This window comes from Helianthus annuus, chromosome 3 (assembly GCF_002127325.2).
Source record: "Helianthus annuus cultivar XRQ/B chromosome 3, HanXRQr2.0-SUNRISE, whole genome shotgun sequence".
Lineage (NCBI taxonomy): Eukaryota > Viridiplantae > Streptophyta > Magnoliopsida > Asterales > Asteraceae > Helianthus > Helianthus annuus.
Genome location: NC_035435.2, coordinates 149036236 through 149055529, shown reverse-complemented (window position 1 = coordinate 149055529; position 19294 = coordinate 149036236). Strand labels below are relative to the sequence as shown.

Sequence of the window (19294 nt, the reverse complement as noted above, 5' to 3'; positions counted from 1 at the left end):
AAGGAAACTACAAGTGCCCCAAACCCATTGGCTAGTCAACATGGTTGGCCGGATATTGAGCGTTGTTTTAAAAACGCTAAACAAATTTTTTTTCAAAAATAATGCCCCAAAACGCCCTATGTAATGGGTTGGGGGCGTTTTTAGGCGTTTTTTTTCAATTTTTTTAAAAAACCACGCCCCACTACGGGTGATCTAAGAACATTAGTTACTCAAATACAACACCCATATAAAAATCCGAAGTTAGACAATGTAGTTTTGACAAAAGCTGCGACCAAAGATAAAGAGAGTTTTATCCTAAATTCCTACAACGACTGGCTAGAGAACGTAGTGTGTAGATTTCACCCCCTGGACACACAAACCGAGGTTTCACACCCAAACTGTTTGAAACCGGTTTGACCATTGGGCTCGTTCTATCCCACGCTGGAGTCGGGTCACATGGACTCGGAGTGAGGTACATGTGAGCAATAGGACACCCAGGTAATTTCACCGTCGTGCTTACATACGAGTGGGTTACCAGAATTTCCCTATAACTGATGGTGGACTCGGAGTACTCCATTTCGTCTAGCGAGTGTCCCGAAAATCAGGGGCGGACCTACCTCTTTGGTAGGGGTAACCCTCGCTACCCCTTGGTCGAAAAAAATTTGGAAAAATTAGTGTAAATTTTCGAAAAATTTGACGTTTTTTCGATTTCGTTACGGCTTATTTATAACACGTTACACCTTGGTCGGAATTCTAGATCCGCCACTGCCGAAAATGCTCGGCTGTTGGCCGTTGAAAAAACAATATATTATATATTGCCTCTCTTTCCAATAATAAAACAAATCGGGACTCCGGAGTGAAGTTTCAAGGATGCTCCCACGGCGGCCATTTGCAACTTCCGTCATCCAACGGAAATAATCTAACAAATTACACCCTTTGAACACTCACTATATACATATCCCCCAAATTCTAAGTTTCTAACAAACAACTAGCTAGCATCATGGATCATCCTCCAACAACCCTCTTATACCATGAAGACATGTTCAACCTTCAATCTACTGCTACCCTCCTCTCTTCCTTTCTGGTCAGAGTTATTTTATATCGCTTTCAATTTCCCATTTTATAAACACCCCCCCCCCCCCAACCCTAACTTTTTTTTAAATATTGTGTGAAATACAGGGTGATGATGGCAGACACGTGTTGATACTGGATTCCACCGTTTTTCACCCTCAAGGTGGTGGCCAGCCTTCCGACACTGGCTTTATAACTGACGTTTCTTCTTCTCGATTCAACTTTATTGTTCAAGATGTTCGATCCAGAAACGCTGTCGTATGTATCTGTATCATTTCCTGTCAATTTAATTTAGGGCCGTTTCTGAACAAAGTTCGTTTGTGTTCATAAATGAGCAAACACGAACATAATGTTTCGTCCGTTTAGTTAAATGAACAAAAATAAAGTGAGTCTGAGTTTGTTCATTTGTGTTCGTGAACTTCGTTTACGCTCTTTTGTTTATGTTAGTTTGTGTTCAATGGTTCATTAGGGTTTTTTATTTTTTATATATTTTATTTAAATACTTTAAAATTTCCACTAATAAAATAGTTGATAAATATTAGTGTATGTTCGAATCTATTTATGAATGCTTGTATGTGTTCGTTTGGTTAATTTGCGTTCATGATCGTTTGTTTGAGTTCGTTACCTAAAATTAACGAACAAACACCGACACGTCCCTTTACTTAATGAACGAACATAAAGTCTCTTTCCGTAAGTGTTCATGGCAGTGGCGGAGCTAGCCCAAAAATTTAGGCGTATCCCAAATTTTTTTAGGGATCGATCAGGGTATCCTTTGTATAAATCCGAAAAAAAATAAAAATTTTACACTACGTAGACGGAGTTGAGGGGTATTTTTACAATACGAAGACGGAGTTGAGGGGTTCATGAACACATTTATTTCCTTAACGAACTAACACGAACAAGGCCTTGTTCATGTTCGTTCAGTTCATTTGCAACCCTACTTCAATTTGGTATGATTTCTGATTTTGGCAAACTCCATCAAATTAGGTTTATCATTATGGTGTTTTTGAGAAGCCTGCTGAGGATCTTGAGGGAGGTGTTCAAGTTGTGCTATCAGTTGATGAATCTAAACGGAAGCTTTATTCTAGGTAAGCACTTTCAGTCTAACACAAGCATTTTTTTTAATATAAAGTATTAAGTTTGATAAATTGGAAAGATGAACTAGATTGGTTTTGGAGTTGGAGATTAGTTTGCTTACTGTAGAGTCGGCTAGTCAAATGGTACCTCTTTTCACAACATTCATTGCACTCGGTTGCTTCACAATTGCTACCCTTTTGTGAGAGTTGAGAGCTGAATGCGCTAGTAAAGTGTTATTTTTTAACAGAGCAAAATCTTACACAACATTTAGTCATTTAGTGTTCGTGGTTACTTGTGTTATTATGCAAGCATAATAATTGATCCTCATGATTAGTATACTATAGGATTTGGGAAGCTTTATGATTTACCAATTGATACCCAAGTGATTAAGAACTTATGGCCATTGATGAGTATTCAAGGAAGTAGAGAGCTTTGAGTTGTTAAGTCGGGAGTAGATGGGAATTTCGATTTAAATTATCTTAGACACTAATAGCAATTGCCAGGTCGCCGTGATAACAAATGTAAGCTCGATGATGATTTATAACTGAATAACCGATCCAAATGATTAATATACTATAGGATTTGGAACCCTTTGTGATTCACCAATTGAAGCTCAATGATTAAGAAATTAAAGCCATTGATGAGTATTCAATGCCCCGCTTGCGGTGTGCACATATAATGTATATATGTGTGAGCGCTCGGGGGGCAAAAGTGAAATGGTACAAACTTTAATGTTATTTTCGTGAAAATAACGTTAAAAGTGGGGGATGGTTAATTATGCATCATGTGGTGATGTTGATAGCTGAAAGACACGGGGGTACATGCACCAGTCAGTCTCTGTCCCGATTGTTTTGAGTGTTATGTGTCTTAGGTCCAAGGCTTGATACAAAACTACAATCGAGCCGGGGGTCTCACTGGAAGCAGCCTCTCTATTCCTACGGGGTAGAGGTAAGGCTGTCTACGTCTACCCTCCTCAGACCCTACCTTAGCTTTGCTATTTGTGGGATTTACTGAGTATGATGATGATGAGTATTCAATGAAGTAGAGAGCTTTAAGTTGTTAAATTGGGGAGTAAATGAGGATTTGAGTTCATGGTTTTAGATTATCGTTTTTAGGCGCTAATAGCAATTGCTAGGTCTCCGTGTTAACAACTGTAAGTGATGATGATTTAAAGCTGAATACTGAGAAGAACAAAAAGAGAATAAAAAGTCTTTGGTATGTAAATGTAAAACCTTATATGATAAATCAAGCTTAAAAGACTTGAAAAATAAAAGCTAACGATACACATATCCCGCTTTACGGCTGTCCAATGGAGAATCAAATCAACTACTGGACCCAAACACTGAACATGGGTTGTTCAGTATGGAAGTCTAGATCAACTTCTATATCCAACTTTGACAAAAAGATTCGGAAGTCTCGAGCTGGACATATAGTGGTTATACCTCCTTTCCAGATTTCTTGGAACACCAAGAATTAAAGATGACATCTTTATCTCTTGCTAGTTGTAAATCATGTCTGCTCAAGCTGATCAAAGCTGCAACTTCGCCTAAGCCAAAATGCCAAATATACAAGTTGCATGCTTCACTTAGCAAGTCTGATCAAAGACAAATATTTGATCAAGGTAAAACGTTCACACGATGCTTCCAAGATTAGGCGGTTAAGTAGCTAGATTTCATTCCGTCATTCCCAAAGCACTTTCTGTTAATCTATAGAGTGACTATAGTCTTTGCATTGATGATATTTGATTTGGATTTTTTTTTCCTTAATCAAAACTAAGAGCAGTTAAACATTCTATTAGTAAAGACTAAAGTACTAAAGTTATGGATTTGTTTGCCGATCATCAGGGGTGAAAAGTGTAAAGTTTTGTGAATAATGGTTAATTTTCAGTTTTCCACACACTTGCACCAACAAAATGAAAATAATTACTCCAATAAGTCTAAGTCTATCTTTTTATACGCATGTGGATGGATCAATATGGAGATGTTTTGTTTAGATCTATCTATATAAGCAACAGACATATGAAAAAAACACAAATTGATTTTTGATAGCTGTGAGAAATAAGAAAGCATTTACATGTATACTATACATATGCCAAAAGTGCAACACCTCAAATTTGTAAATGAAGTTTTGTCGGGGATTGGTAATGCCACAATACCTCAACTTTAATAATACTAAATATGTTTAACAATATAATTTTTTTAATAGTGTAATTACCAAAACAACATAAGTTTATTGTTTTATAATTTATGAAAATCATCAATGAAACCCAGTGTCCAAGCCTACATAAAGTTGCTTTAATTATCATCGAAGTTGATTATTTAGCATTGAATTGAGCATGAACGAGATCAGCCCTATATGCAGTTAGTTAGCTTAATCTAGAACAACACCTAACATAGCTACACTGTATCAAACAGTTAACTCTAATATGTGTGCGTAATCTGAAGATAACTAATCTATATGTGGTGAATGAACTGCTTAATTTGTCCACTTACATCTTGCTTACGTGCCGAAATGTCACTTAACCACCTAACTATGCATACTGCTTTTACAACATCGCTTGCGTGTATATGTTTCCAAAACTATTAATCAAAATAACACTTATATCTCAGGTTACACTCGGCTGGACATCTATTGGATGTATGTCTCCCAAAAGTAGGATTAAGCCATTTGAAGCCAGGCAAAGCCTATCATTTCCCTGATGGGTATGAGAATATGATTAAACACGCTACACATTGTGATTAATTTTCTTTTCTTTTCTAATAATTTCGTTACAGTCTTGTTCTAACCTATTTTCTGATGCTGACTACAAAATCGTTTTTTTTTTTGTTCTTTTTCTTTAGGCCATGGGTTGAATACGAGGGAAAAGTTCCACAGGCTGAATTACAGAGCAAGATGCAGGAGTTAGAGTTAGAAGCAAACAATTTGATATCCAGGGGAATGAAGGTATGTATGTTTATAGATTTTAATTATTATTTATCTACTTTTGTACAGATAGATTTATTATAATATATATACATATCTTTGCGAGTTTCAGGTTTCTGTTGCTGTATATCCATATGAAGAAGCTTCTATGCTATGTGGTGGGGCCCTTCCGGAATACATTCCTAAGGTAATGTGTATAAGCAGTGCGAATCCAGGATTTAAAACCATGTGCGCCCAAAGTTATGTCTTTGGAGCAGTCTCATTGACTCTGAAAGTCTAATGGTTCTTATCGAGTTGATGTTGCAACTATGCAGGGAAGCACTCCTCGTATCGTGAAGTTAGGTGATTTTCCAGGATGCCCTTGTGGTGGTACACATGTTTCCAACGTTTCAGATCTTGTCAATGTGAAGGTACTTGTAACTTTTGATACGATACTTATAAATTCTAACTAGATATATACACTCTAGATGTTTGCAACAAAATGAATTTATTTTCTTGACACGCCATAGGTAATATTTATATACTTGTTTTGCCGTTTTGGTAAAGAATCATATCCGTACATGCTCGTATATCTTTTTTGTGAGATTTTGTTTGATTGTTCAGGTTACTCAAATGAAGACAAAGAAGGGAGTTACAAAAGTATATTACACTATTGGATCATAACTCATCTTTATAATGAAGGCAAAGAAAAGCCATATTAATTGGTTTCAAGAAATTAAAAACTTGTACTTTTAATATCAAATCTTCCATTACTTATATTTTAATGCGCGGTTAAGATCCTAATAAATGAGGTTGATAGGATCACGACCGATTACTACCAAAATCGACACTTACAGTAAGAAAGTCGATTGTATACACCTTTTATACATTATTTGAAACTAATATCGATTTCCAGGAAATCTTTATTTTCTACTTAGAAACATTGTATACCAAGCTTACCAAGTTGTGTGTATGTAGTGTCTCCATGGAGCATTACAAAGTTGATAATGACTTAAAAGTTTAAAATTCAAGTTTTTCTTCTTTCATCTCCTCTCCACCCATTTCTCTTTCAAGAGATTTGACATTCTGACAAGATTGTGACATTTTAATTGAATCATACATTTATTGTTTTTGAGATGTGTTGGATTAAAAAAAAAAAACTATTTTTTTTTCTTCTAAAAGTTGCATTATTTCTGATCGTCATATCTATATCTATATCTATATGGTTGTGCTAGAATAATTTCACGTATATAGTAATGGGATACGTGAAGGTCTGGTATCTATCTTCGTCTAAACCTATATGTTTCCATTCTGTATTTTTGCAACAAAATTAACAAACTTTCTCAAGACGCCATCGGTAATATGTATACCTGTTTTGGTATAGAATCGTATTCGTACATGCTCGTATATTTTTTGGTATGATTTTATGGGTTTGTTTGTTCAGGTTACTCAAATGAGCACAAAGAAGGGAGTTACAAAGTATTTTACACTATTGGGTTATTTGTCATCTTTATACTATAACCTACCTTTGTGTTGAAGGCACATAAGGGGCCTTAAAAGGTATATTACAAAATAAATTAAAAACTTGTATTTTCAATATCAAATCTTTCATATATAAATCTATTCCCTTTTTTGTTGGTTGTAAGCGGTTAAGATCCTAACAAATGAGGTTGATAGGATCAAGAACTGATTACTCCCAAAATTTGATACTTACAGAAAATCAACTGTATACGTGTTTTACATCGATTAAAAATTAGTATCAATTAATCAGTATATTCTACTTAAAAATATTGGATACCAAGCAAACCACCAAGTTTTGTGTATGAAACTAATCAACTAGGAATGTCTAGAAAAGATGGGGACATATAGAGTGTCTCTATTGAACATTACAGATCCATAAACCTCAACTTGATAATGACATACAAGTTTAACATCTTTTTTCTTCTTTCTTCTCCCATCCACCCATTTCTCTATCAATAGATTTGACATTTATACAAGTTTGTGACAATTTAATTTAATAATTAATTTATTGTTAGATTTTAAAAGTTTTTTGAGTTAAATTTAAAGAAATTCCAGAAAGTAGTAATATTTATAATTGTGCTATATCTATTTGGTTATGTTAGAATAATATCACATGTATAGCTATGAGATACGTGAATCTTTGGTCATGTATCTACTTTTACTTGCCTGTGCCCTAAATATACTATTCTATACACGAATAACGATACATATGCTGATATATACGTGAATAACAATAACAATACATATACGGATGTATACACGATAACAATACATTAATGAATATATACGTGACATGGTGTTGCATATCACATTAGCTTAAGTTAATATTGATGTAAAAGTGTATGGCATCATAGCCTAGTGGTATCTTGGTGTTGGGATAAGGCTTATGACCATTAGGTCATGGGTTCGATTCCCACATGTAACGCCCCAAATTTCATATCTTTTAATATAAACTATATGTATAATGCCGTAAGGGTAGATGGTAATTTTAGACTATTACAATAATAATAGTCGGTTAATTTTGCTAGTAAGTCTAATTATTTAGAATGAATAAAACTAAATAAGAGGAAAGTAACTTGGTTAATGGTTAGATATGAAAATGACATGTTATGAAAACATGAGGGGCTGAAAGTGAAATATGGCTATGAAAATAATAAAACACAAACTTTTAGCAAATGGTGGGCATTTTTTATGTGTGTGTGTCGAGTTCAAGCAGGAAAGAAATAAACAAAACCCACCTCTTCAACTACATGTAGAAATTCAGCAAATTGAGGATGAAATAGGACAAGATTCTTATGCATGTGATGAAATTCTTAATCATCTAAGAGTTCTCTACATAAAGTATGTTGAAATTTGTAATTTGGTGAAGTTGTATGAAGTGGGTTATGATTAATCCGTGAATTTATATGAAATTAAGCATGATTGTGTGTTAGAGTCACCAAATAGAACTTGTGTTGGGAAGGATTTGAAGTAATTTGATGATTAGAAGTGAAACCCACTTCTATGGTGAAGATGATGACATAGGTGTTTCACCCATGTCAAATCCTTGCTTGAATCATCAATGTGTATGTTGTATGTAATGGACTATTGCTAGATAGGTTGAGTATGGTATGTAATTTAGTTTATTCTAGTTTCATTTGATGAATTATGTATGAACTTGGAAGATCATGCATAAATTAGTTGTACATTGTGCATAGCTAGTAGTACGCACGCCAAGTGTTTGATGAAATGTCTAGGTGAAGTTAGGATGTGAGATTGTATGAAATGGCTTGACATATATGAATGAAACATGATAATGATGTAATTAGTAGTATACTAACTTGAGGAATGTGCTTTAGATGGAACTCATACAAGAATTCGGGTTGAATGTATGTGTTGGTCAAGACTATGCATTAAAAGCTTGTACATTGTGCTTGAACGGGCGATGCTCCCCATGTGTTTTTATTAATCACTTAATTTCAATCAAGAAGTGAATGTGTACTAAATATATAATATATGACCATGCTAGTAAAGGATGATGTTATGAATTTCGTTAGGTTGTCTAACTGAACAATGTGGTTGACAATTTATGTTGTATGCGTGTTAGTGAAAGTCAATGTAGATAAGAGCTGGAAAATGTGTATTAATATGAATAAGCATGAGTACTAACATTATTATGGCATGACGACATGAAAGGATAGGAACCACACTAGCATGGACCAAGCATGAAAGGCTAACGGGTCGAAATGAGGCAAGGAAGCGGTTACGAACATGGATGCACGAGGTAAGTGATTTCCGTAATCACTTCGTAGTACAAGTAAGTAATAAAGTGTTGTAATGAATTAAATATGATGCTTGAGGTCAAATATGTGTTAAAGTCTTTCGTCGTAAATGATGGGTTTAAGGTTGACCAAAATGCCCATGATGGGTATTTTGGGGTAAACGAACTTAAAAGTGGTTTAGAAGCAAGTTATTCGATTAGAGTAATGTTTAGGACAAGTATGGAAGTGGGGATGATGGTTTGGTCAGTCATAGACCAATTAATGCGCGAATACCCTTAACGGGTCAAATAGTTAGAAAATAGTTAAGTCGAACGTATGCAAGTTAAGGATTTCCGTAATCCGGAAGTAAGATTTTAAGTTCATATGATAGAATGTGAATTTACAAGCATGTAGGAAGAAACGGGAGGTCAAACGGGTAAACGGTTTAAAAGTTACGTGCGTTTTAGTGCGTACGGACGACGAAACGAACCTGCAGAAAACTGCAAAAACTAGAGGGCGTCGCCGACGGGTAGGGGGCCTAAATGTGGGATCCTAAAGAATATGTAGTAATATGGTACCCAAAGGTGGGATCCTAAAGAATATGTAGTAATATGGTACCCAAAGGTGGGATCCTAAAGAATATGTAGTAATATGGTACCCAAAGGTGGGATCCTAAAGAATATGTAGTAATATGGTACCCAAAGGTGGGATCCTAAAGAATATGTAGTAATATGGTACCCAAAGGTGGGATCCTAAAGAATATGTAGTAATATGGTACCCAAAGGTGGGATCCTAAAGAATATGTAGTAATATGGTACCCAAAGGTGGGATCCTAAAGAATATGTAGTAATATGGTACCCAAAGGTGGGATCCTAAAGAATATGTAGTAATATGGTACCCAAAGGTGGGATCCTAAAGAATATGTAGTAATATGGTACCCAAAGGTGGGATCCTAAAGAATATGTAGTAATATGGTACCCAAAGGTGGGATCCTAAAGAATATGTAGTAATATGGTACCTAAATGTGGGATCCTAAAGAATATGTAGTAATATGGTACCTAAATGTGGGATTCTAAGTTAAGAATTTCCTTAAGTAGATACGTATGAAGGTATGTATGTATGTATGTATGTGTGAATATAAGTGGTATGTATGAATGAATGTATGTATGTATGTATGTAAGTGTGTATGTAGGTAGTATGTGTATGTGTATATATATATCCAAGTGAGTATGTACGAAAGTGTGTGCACGTATGTAGGGTTGTGAGAAGGCATGTAATAGGTATGTATGTAGTCATGTATGCATGTATGTATGTAGGTATGCACGTATGTAGGAACGTACGTATGAATGTAGGTACGTAGGTTTGTAAGTAGTTATGTGTGAACGGATGCACATATGTAAGTATGTATGAAAGTATATACGCATGTATTCAATGAAATTGAGTATTGACGATAATAATAGTGTGCCTTGTGAACGAAGTGTAACGCAGGTACAATGAGAAAGTCTCACCACGGAATGTACGATCAGATGGAAAGCTGGGATGTAAAGAATTAACGGAACAAAAGTAAACGTGAATAAATCTTGTATGTTTATAATGCGTACTAATGTTATGAATTTAATGTGGTGAGCGCAGGTAGTACGAGTCATGAGGATCATCAAGGAACAGAGATCGAGGATCGAGTCACTAGTGAGATTGTACGGGAACGTTGATGTATATAATGTAGTAAACATAAGCTATGTTTTTACTTAGTAAATAAGTCGATTGATGGATTTATGTGAAAGAGTTATGTTAAAGTTAATTTTTAAATAAGTTAAGGTGTTATAATGAAAGAAAGTTTATGGCTTGAACTTCCGCTGCGACTTTTAGTCAAATACGTATTAGGGTCTTACAAGTTGGTATCAGAGCCCTGGTTTGAGGGAATCAAGTACGAGAAGGTAGGTACTTGAACTCAAACCTATGTGCTCTTGTGATAAGGAACCTGTACAATCCATGACTCGATCAAGATCCAAAGGTAGAAATGGAATGAAAACGTGTATGTATGTATTCATATGAAGAAGCTAACGGTTTGCTATGTGCAAGGTAAGCTTAAAAGTTTGGAGAGGATGATCCGTGAATGCAGTCTAAGGTGGATGCTAAGGCAGGCAAGGATGCGAATGGACAGACGGACCCCAGGTACACAATGTTGACATGTATGGGTACCGTTGTTAAAAGAAAAAGGAGGAAGTCTCCTTGGGAGGGTAAGTACTAAACGGAAGACAACGATATTGTCTTGGTAAAATTGTAAAAATGTAGCACGAACTGAGACCCACTAATGCGGACATAAGGCGATGATTACCTGAAGGCGCGGAATTAGTATGTGAATTGCGCACCTGGCCAGTGCGCAAGAAGCATATGACGTTCGTGAGACCGTGGTAATTATCGCAGGTATATCTGTAGAATTGGGTAACAGGTGGGCGTGCGGTGAAATGGGTAGTAAGACTCTCGGGAAATTGAGAAGTACTATGTAAGAGTGAAAAGTATGAGTGATAAGAATGAAGAATGTTGAATCCGTAAGACAGTACGGATCAGCAATGTATGAATGAAATGTTTGAATCCGCGAGACGGATTCAAAGAATGAAAGATGCGAATGCAATGTTTGAATCCGCAAGACGGATTCAAAACATAGAAGGTACGAAAGGTATGAATAATGCATTCGAATCCGCGAAACATATTTAAGGTATAAAAGACGAAACTAGTCTACATAAGAAGTGTCGATAGTTTGACCGTGATTGTGTTAAATGAGTCATATGGGCAAACGTAAAGTAAAGAAACAAAAGAATGATCGTAATGAGCATGCAGACCTAAGTTATAAAACGAAAGAAGGAAGTTTTGAACAAGGTATGTGTTAAATGTGTTAGAAATCGACTCTTAGAAGTTAGAATGAATGACGGGCTATGACCCAGACAATGGTTTAAGTATGAACAAAAAGGGTAAGTTTGTTAAGAATACTAAAACGATGTAATGAATGTCTTTGTAAGTAAGCATGAATGGAAGGAAGCACGAATGTGTACTTCAATGCATCTATGATAAGTAAGAAAATTCAGTTTAACCTTAAAAGGTCAAACTGCAAAGGTTGACGAAATAAGTAACTAAAATGAAAGAATTGCGTGTAAAAAATGGAATGTAAGATGTGTTATAGCATGTACGCAGGAAATATGTAACAGAATTATAGGTGTGTAATCACCTAGTGTTATGAATGTTTGAATGACATATGCTAACCGCCGATGTTGTTAATGATAATGTTAGAACTATTGATGCGATGAAACCAATCGTATTGGTGAAAGGACGTGCACGAGCGGAAGCTCATAACACGAAGGAATGAAACTTGGCCTGTACGGCTAGTGCACGAGGAGAAGATGATCGATCAGGGTTGCGGATCGTGGTTGGGAAATGAAAAAGAGGTTAGTAAAATGTCTAACTCATGATTGGAGAGATATGAACTGTCTATACACGTGAATTAAGTAATGCATGAAGTGAAAGCGATAGTAATGTGAAATGAACGGAATGATTTAAAGATACTATAAAGGTATGCAAGGTATACGTAAATGTAGAAAAGGTAGATTAAGGTTAACGTTAAAGTTAAGCATATATGAGTATGTATAGATTTCGGGTAATGGTTAAATTCTCGTAAGATGAAATACATGATACACATACGTATGTAAACTAAATAATGCACGAAGTGAGAATAATTGTAAAGTGAAATGAAAAAAGATGGTTAGAAAGTAACGTAAAGGTATGCATGGTACAAGTAATTGTAGAAAACGTAGAAGGATGATCACGTTAGAGTTAAGTACATAGGTGTGTGTGATTACAAGTCAAAGAAGTATGTATATTGAACCGTGGTTGTCAGACCAAGGAAATGACAATGATATGCGAAATTATGATAAGGAAGGTATGGAATTGTTAGGGAGAAGTCAATGATATGAATAATGAAATAAACATGAAAGAAACATTAGTAGGAATGTTTTTGAAATTGAATGATAGTCATTGTGATGAGCTCGTGGTTGTGTCGAGTACATGTAAAGAAGGAGTAATTGGTGTTAAATAAAGGTAAGAAAGGTTTCGGGGACGAAACCTCAATTAAGGGTGGTAGACTTGTAACGCCCCAAATTTCATATCTTTTAATATAAACTATATGTATAATGCCGTAAGGGTAGATGGTAATTTTAGACTATTACAATAATAATAGTCGGTTAATTTTGCTAGTAAGTCTAATTATTTAGAATGAATAAAACTAAATAAGAGGAAAGTAACTTGGTTAATGGTTAGATATGAAAATGACATGTTATGAAAACATGAGGGGCTGAAAGTGAAATATGGCTATGAAAATAATAAAACACAAACTTTTAGCAAATGGTGGGCATTTTTTATGTGTGTGTGTCGAGTTCAAGCAGGAAAGAAATAAACAAAACCCACCTCTTCAACTACATGTAGAAATTCAGCAAATTGAGGATGAAATAGGACAAGATTCTTATGCATGTGATGAAATTCTTAATCATCTAAGAGTTCTCTACATAAAGTATGTTGAAATTTGTAATTTGGTGAAGTTGTATGAAGTGGGTTATGATTAATCCGTGAATTTATATGAAATTAAGCATGATTGTGTGTTAGAGTCACCAAATAGAACTTGTGTTGGGAAGGATTTGAAGTAATTTGATGATTAGAAGTGAAACCCACTTCTATGGTGAAGATGATGACATAGGTGTTTCACCCATGTCAAATCCTTGCTTGAATCATCAATGTGTATGTTGTATGTAATGGACTATTGCTAGATAGGTTGAGTATGGTATGTAATTTAGTTTATTCTAGTTTCATTTGATGAATTATGTATGAACTTGGAAGATCATGCATAAATTAGTTGTACATTGTGCATAGCTAGTAGTACGCACGCCAAGTGTTTGATGAAATGTCTAGGTGAAGTTAGGATGTGAGATTGTATGAAATGGCTTGACATATATGAATGAAACATGATAATGATGTAATTAGTAGTATACTAACTTGAGGAATGTGCTTTAGATGGAACTCATACAAGAATTCGGGTTGAATGTATGTGTTGGTCAAGACTATGCATTAGAAGCTTGTACATTGTGCTTGAACGGGCGATGCTCCCCATGTGTTTTTATTAATCACTTAATTTCAATCAAGAAGTGAATGTGTACTAAATATATAATATATGACCATGCTAGTAAAGGATGATGTTATGAATTTCGTTAGGTTGTCTAACTGAACAATGTGGTTGACAATTTATGTTGTATGCGTGTTAGTGAAAGTCAATGTAGATAAGAGCTGGAAAATGTGTATTAATATGAATAAGCATGAGTACTAACATTATTATGGCATGACGACATGAAAGGATAGGAACCACACTAGCATGGACCAAGCATGAAAGGCTAACGGGTCGAAATGAGGCAAGGAAGCGGTTACGAACATGGATGCACGAGGTAAGTGATTTCCGTAATCACTTCGTAGTACAAGTAAGTAATAAAGTGTTGTAATGAATTAAATATGATGTTTGAGGTCAAATATGTGTTAAAGTCTTTCGTCGTAAATGATGGGTTTAAGGTTGACCAAAATGCCCATGATGGGTATTTTGGGGTAAACGAACTTAAAAGTGGTTTAGAAGCAAGTTATTCGATTAGAGTAATGTTTAGGACAAGTATGGAAGTGGGGATGATGGTTTGGTCAGTCATAGACCAATTAATGCGCGAATACCCTTAACGGGTCAAATAGTTAGAAAATAGTTAAGTCGAACGTATGCAAGTTAAGGATTTCCGTAATCCGGAAGTAAGATTTTAAGTTCATATGATAGAATGTGAATTTACAAGCATGTAGGAAGAAACGGGAGGTCAAACGGGTAAACGGTTTAAAAGTTACGTGCGTTTTAGTGCGTACGGACGACGAAACGAACCTGCAGAAAACTGCAAAAACTAGAGGGCGTCGCCGACGGGTAGGGGGCCTAAATGTGGGATCCTAAAGAATATGTAGTAATATGGTACCCAAAGGTGGGATCCTAAAGAATATGTAGTAATATGGTACCCAAAGGTGGGATCCTAAAGAATATGTAGTAATATGGTACCCAAAGGTGGGATCCTAAAGAATATGTAGTAATATGGTACCCAAAGGTGGGATCCTAAAGAATATGTAGTAATATGGTACCCAAAGGTGGGATCCTAAAGAATATGTAGTAATATGGTACCCAAAGGTGGGATCCTAAAGAATATGTAGTAATATGGTACCCAAAGGTGGGATCCTAAAGAATATGTAGTAATATGGTACCCAAAGGTGGGATCCTAAAGAATATGTAGTAATATGGTACCCAAAGGTGGGATCCTAAAGAATATGTAGTAATATGGTACCCAAAGGTGGGATCCTAAAGAATATGTAGTAATATGGTACCTAAATGTGGGATCCTAAAGAATATGTAGTAATATGGTACCTAAATGTGGGATTCTAAGTTAAGAATTTCCTTAAGTAGATACGTATGAAGGTATGTATGTATGTATGTATGTGTGAATATAAGTGGTATGTATGAATGAATGTATGTATGTATGTATGTAAGTGTGTATGTAGGTAGTATGTGTATGTGTATATATATATCCAAGTGAGTATGTACGAAAGTGTGTGCACGTATGTAGGGTTGTGAGAAGGCATGTAATAGGTATGTATGTAGTCATGTATGCATGTATGTATGTAGGTATGCACGTATGTAGGAACGTACGTATGAATGTAGGTACGTAGGTTTGTAAGTAGTTATGTGTGAACGGATGCACATATGTAAGTATGTATGAAAGTATATACGCATGTATTCAATGAAATTGAGTATTGACGATAATAATAGTGTGCCTTGTGAACGAAGTGTAACGCAGGTACAATGAGAAAGTCTCACCACGGAATGTACGATCAGATGGAAAGCTGGGATGTAAAGAATTAACGGAACAAAAGTAAACGTGAATAAATCTTGTATGTTTATAATGCGTACTAATGTTATGAATTTAATGTGGTGAGCGCAGGTAGTACGAGTCATGAGGATCATCAAGGAACAGAGATCGAGGATCGAGTCACTAGTGAGATTGTACGGGAACGTTGATGTATATAATGTAGTAAACATAAGCTATGTTTTTACTTAGTAAATAAGTCGATTGATGGATTTATGTGAAAGAGTTATGTTAAAGTTAATTTTTAAATAAGTTAAGGTGTTATAATGAAAGAAAGTTTATGGCTTGAACTTCCGCTGCGACTTTTAGTCAAATACGTATTAGGGTCTTACACCACAAAGGGGGTTTTTCTTATATTTATTGGGTTTCCTCCTGAATTGGTGTATAGGCATTATTGCCTAGTGGAGATGGATATGATCGGGTGGTTCTGCTGGTGGCACGATGATACTCCAGTGGTCCGTCAGTGATCCAAATTTGCCGTTCAAAAAAAAAAAAAAAAAACGCTTTGAAAAGGAGAAATGGAAAAGTTAGGAGGGAATGACTTTTTGAAAAAAGGAGATAAGAAGGTTGAAAAGTCAATAAGTTGTTTTTCAAAAGCAATCCCAAACACCCCTTAAATGAGTGATTTGCTTTTTAATATAACCATAACCATGTACAGGGATGAGCTCGATACCGAAAATCGCCAAATATGGGTACCAGTACCGGTAGCGAAAATGCTCGGTATGCTCGGTATGGTACGTTACCAAATATGAGTAAGGTAAAACTCGGTAAAACACCAATACCGTACCGAATTGAAAGTACCTGTACTGAAAACATCAAACAGTTGGTACTGAATTAGTACCGAAAATAATTCAATACGGGAAATTAGATACCAGTATCCGGTACCAAATGATCATCCCTACCATGTATATATAAAAACATCTTTAGAAGATTTTCTTAAATTAATGTTTGGATATTAGTCATTTTGACAATGAGCTTAAAGTAAACATCAATTCACTTTATTACAAAATAAAATGTTTATAAAGATTCTCTTACCACATTTCTTCGAGTAAGTAGAAGATGTTCAACGTTGAGAGTAGCATTTTCATGAAAAGAAATATTAAAATTTGGTATAAACGCATTTTTCTTTTAGGTGAAATGTTATAGTTATATCATATTAACCATGTGAACATGGATTCATTTATCTAAAAGCATACTAGTTTATGTTGTATTATATATTAATAACAATTTAAATATGTAAATATATAACCTTAGAAACAAAAAAAAAGAAAGCCGCCCTAAAGGGCGAGTTTAGAAGAGTGGTGTCTTTTGCATGCGCACACCTATGATACTTATCACATTAGTAATCTCAACTTTGAAACATGTTTTTGCCATTTCAATTAAACGCCATGTAACCATCTAAATGACAATTAAATGGTCATATAGTCATGTAAACGAAAGAGTGGTGTCCTTTGCATACACACACCTTTGGTATCCGTCACACCAATCATCTCAACTCTGAAACGAGCATTTAGATTTTGGACATTCCAATTAATCCGGGTGTATAGCCATGTAATATCCATTTAAACGGCCACATAACCATATAAACAGTCGTTTAACTATTTTCATCTTTTAAGCAACTGAATAACATCATATCAATAGAGGTGTTATTAGTAACGTAGCCGACGTGTGTGTAATCACACCCTATATATTGTATAGGGTAAAGTTCTTGTACAAATAATCTTAACATACTAAACATACAAATTGAAGGAAAACTCAAAAAGACAAGGTGGCATTTTTGTAATTATCAATAACTATCAAAGTTACTCTACAAATATACCTAAAAAAACCTAACCACTCCCCCACCCCCAAAAAAAACCTAAACCCCCCCCCCACCCCCAAAAACCTAAAAAAACCCTACCCCCCCACCCCCCAAAAACCTAAAAAAACCTAACCCCCCACCCCACCCCCCAAAAACCTAAAAAAAAACCTAACCCCCCCACCCCCAAAAACCTAAAAAAACCTAAACCACCCCCCCCCCACCCAAGCTAAAATGCTAAAAACCTAAAAAAATCTAAAAAAAAAAACACACAAATTATTTTATTTTATTTTTTTAACATTTTTTATTAAAAAATCGCTACTTTTAGTAGCAGCCAAAAAAAAATTTTTTTTTTTTTGCTAACGAAATGTTGCGATTTTTTAATAAAAAATGTTAAAAAAAAATTTGTGTTTTTTTAGGTATTTTTGGTTGTAACTTTGATAGTTGGTGGTAATTACAAAAATGCCACCTTGTCTTTTTGGGTTTTCCTTCAATTTGTATGTTTAGTATGTTAAGATTATTTGTATTTGATCTTTTGCCATATTGTATAGAGTTAAGTTCCTGTAAAAATAAAGTTATCGTACGAAACGTACGAAGTGAAAGAAAGTCAAAAAAGTGGCGGTGGCATTTTGGTAATTATCAGCAACTTCAAAATTACTCTAGTAGAGTAATTTTGAACTTCTGTAGGGTAATTTTGTAAAAGTTCAAGTAGAGTAATTTTGGTCGTGTAGGGTAATTATCAAAATTGTAGGGTAATTATCAAAATTACACTAAACACCCCCCACCCCCCAAAAACCTAAACCCCCCCCCCCCAAAAACCTAAAAAAACCTAAACCATTGTAAAAGTTCAAGTAGAGTAATTTTGGTCGTGTAGGGTAATTATCAAAATTGTAGGGTAATTATCAAAATTACACTAACCCCCCCCCCCCCCCCCAAAAAAAAAAAAAAACCTAAAAAAACCTAACCCCCCCCACCCCCCAAAAACCTAAAAAAACCTAACCCCCCCCCACCCCCGAAAACCTAAAAAAACCTAACCCCCCCCCACCCCCAAAAACCTAAAAAAAACCTACCCCCCAACCCCAAAAACCTAAAAAAACCTAACCCCCCCCCCCAAACCCAAACTAAAAGCTAAAAACTAAACCATAAAGCTAAACCCCATAACTAAATGCTAACAAAATTACTCTACAAGACATTTCCCAAAATTACCCTACAGAAGTCAAAATTACTCTACTAGAGTAATTTGATAATTACCCTACATTTCTCAAAATTACTCTACAAATGCTCAAAATTACCCTATTGATGCTCAAAATTACCCTACAGATGCTCAAAATTACCCTACTAGAGTAATTTTGAAGTTTTTGATAATTACCAGATTGCCACCGTCACTTTTTGCTTTTCCCCAGTACAGTACTTTTGAAATTGCTGATAATTACCATATTGCCACCGCCACTTTTTGACTTTTCTTTCAATTCGTACAGTTCGTACGTTTATTTTATTTTTATTTGATCCTTTACCATATTGTATAACCTTTATTTTATTTTAAATATTTATAATCATAAACTCAATCTAGACATTGATTTATGTGCCACCAAACCATACAATCTTGTTACACAAACATCCAAACATTGACCCAATTTGTTAGGCCTACAAACCAACAAAACACAACTGTAGACTGATGTGATCCAATCCAATATTTATTTCAAGCAACCCTCTACAACAAACTGAGAAGGTGT

General features: G+C 35.2%; 1 protein-coding gene across 1 annotated transcript; it reads left to right on the top strand.

Annotated features, from left to right (window-relative positions):
* Positions 1–784: 784 nt before the first annotated feature.
* Positions 785–5965, top strand: LOC110930011 (alanine--tRNA ligase). Its single transcript, XM_022173218.2, has 8 exons — positions 785–1063; positions 1159–1308; positions 2038–2138; positions 4737–4829; positions 4968–5070; positions 5162–5236; positions 5364–5459; positions 5653–5965. Exons 1-8 carry the CDS (start codon positions 980–982, stop codon positions 5710–5712), a joined length of 762 nt encoding a protein of 253 aa, XP_022028910.1. The 5' UTR covers positions 785–979; the 3' UTR covers positions 5713–5965.
* The last annotated feature ends 13329 nt before the right edge of the window (positions 5966–19294 follow it).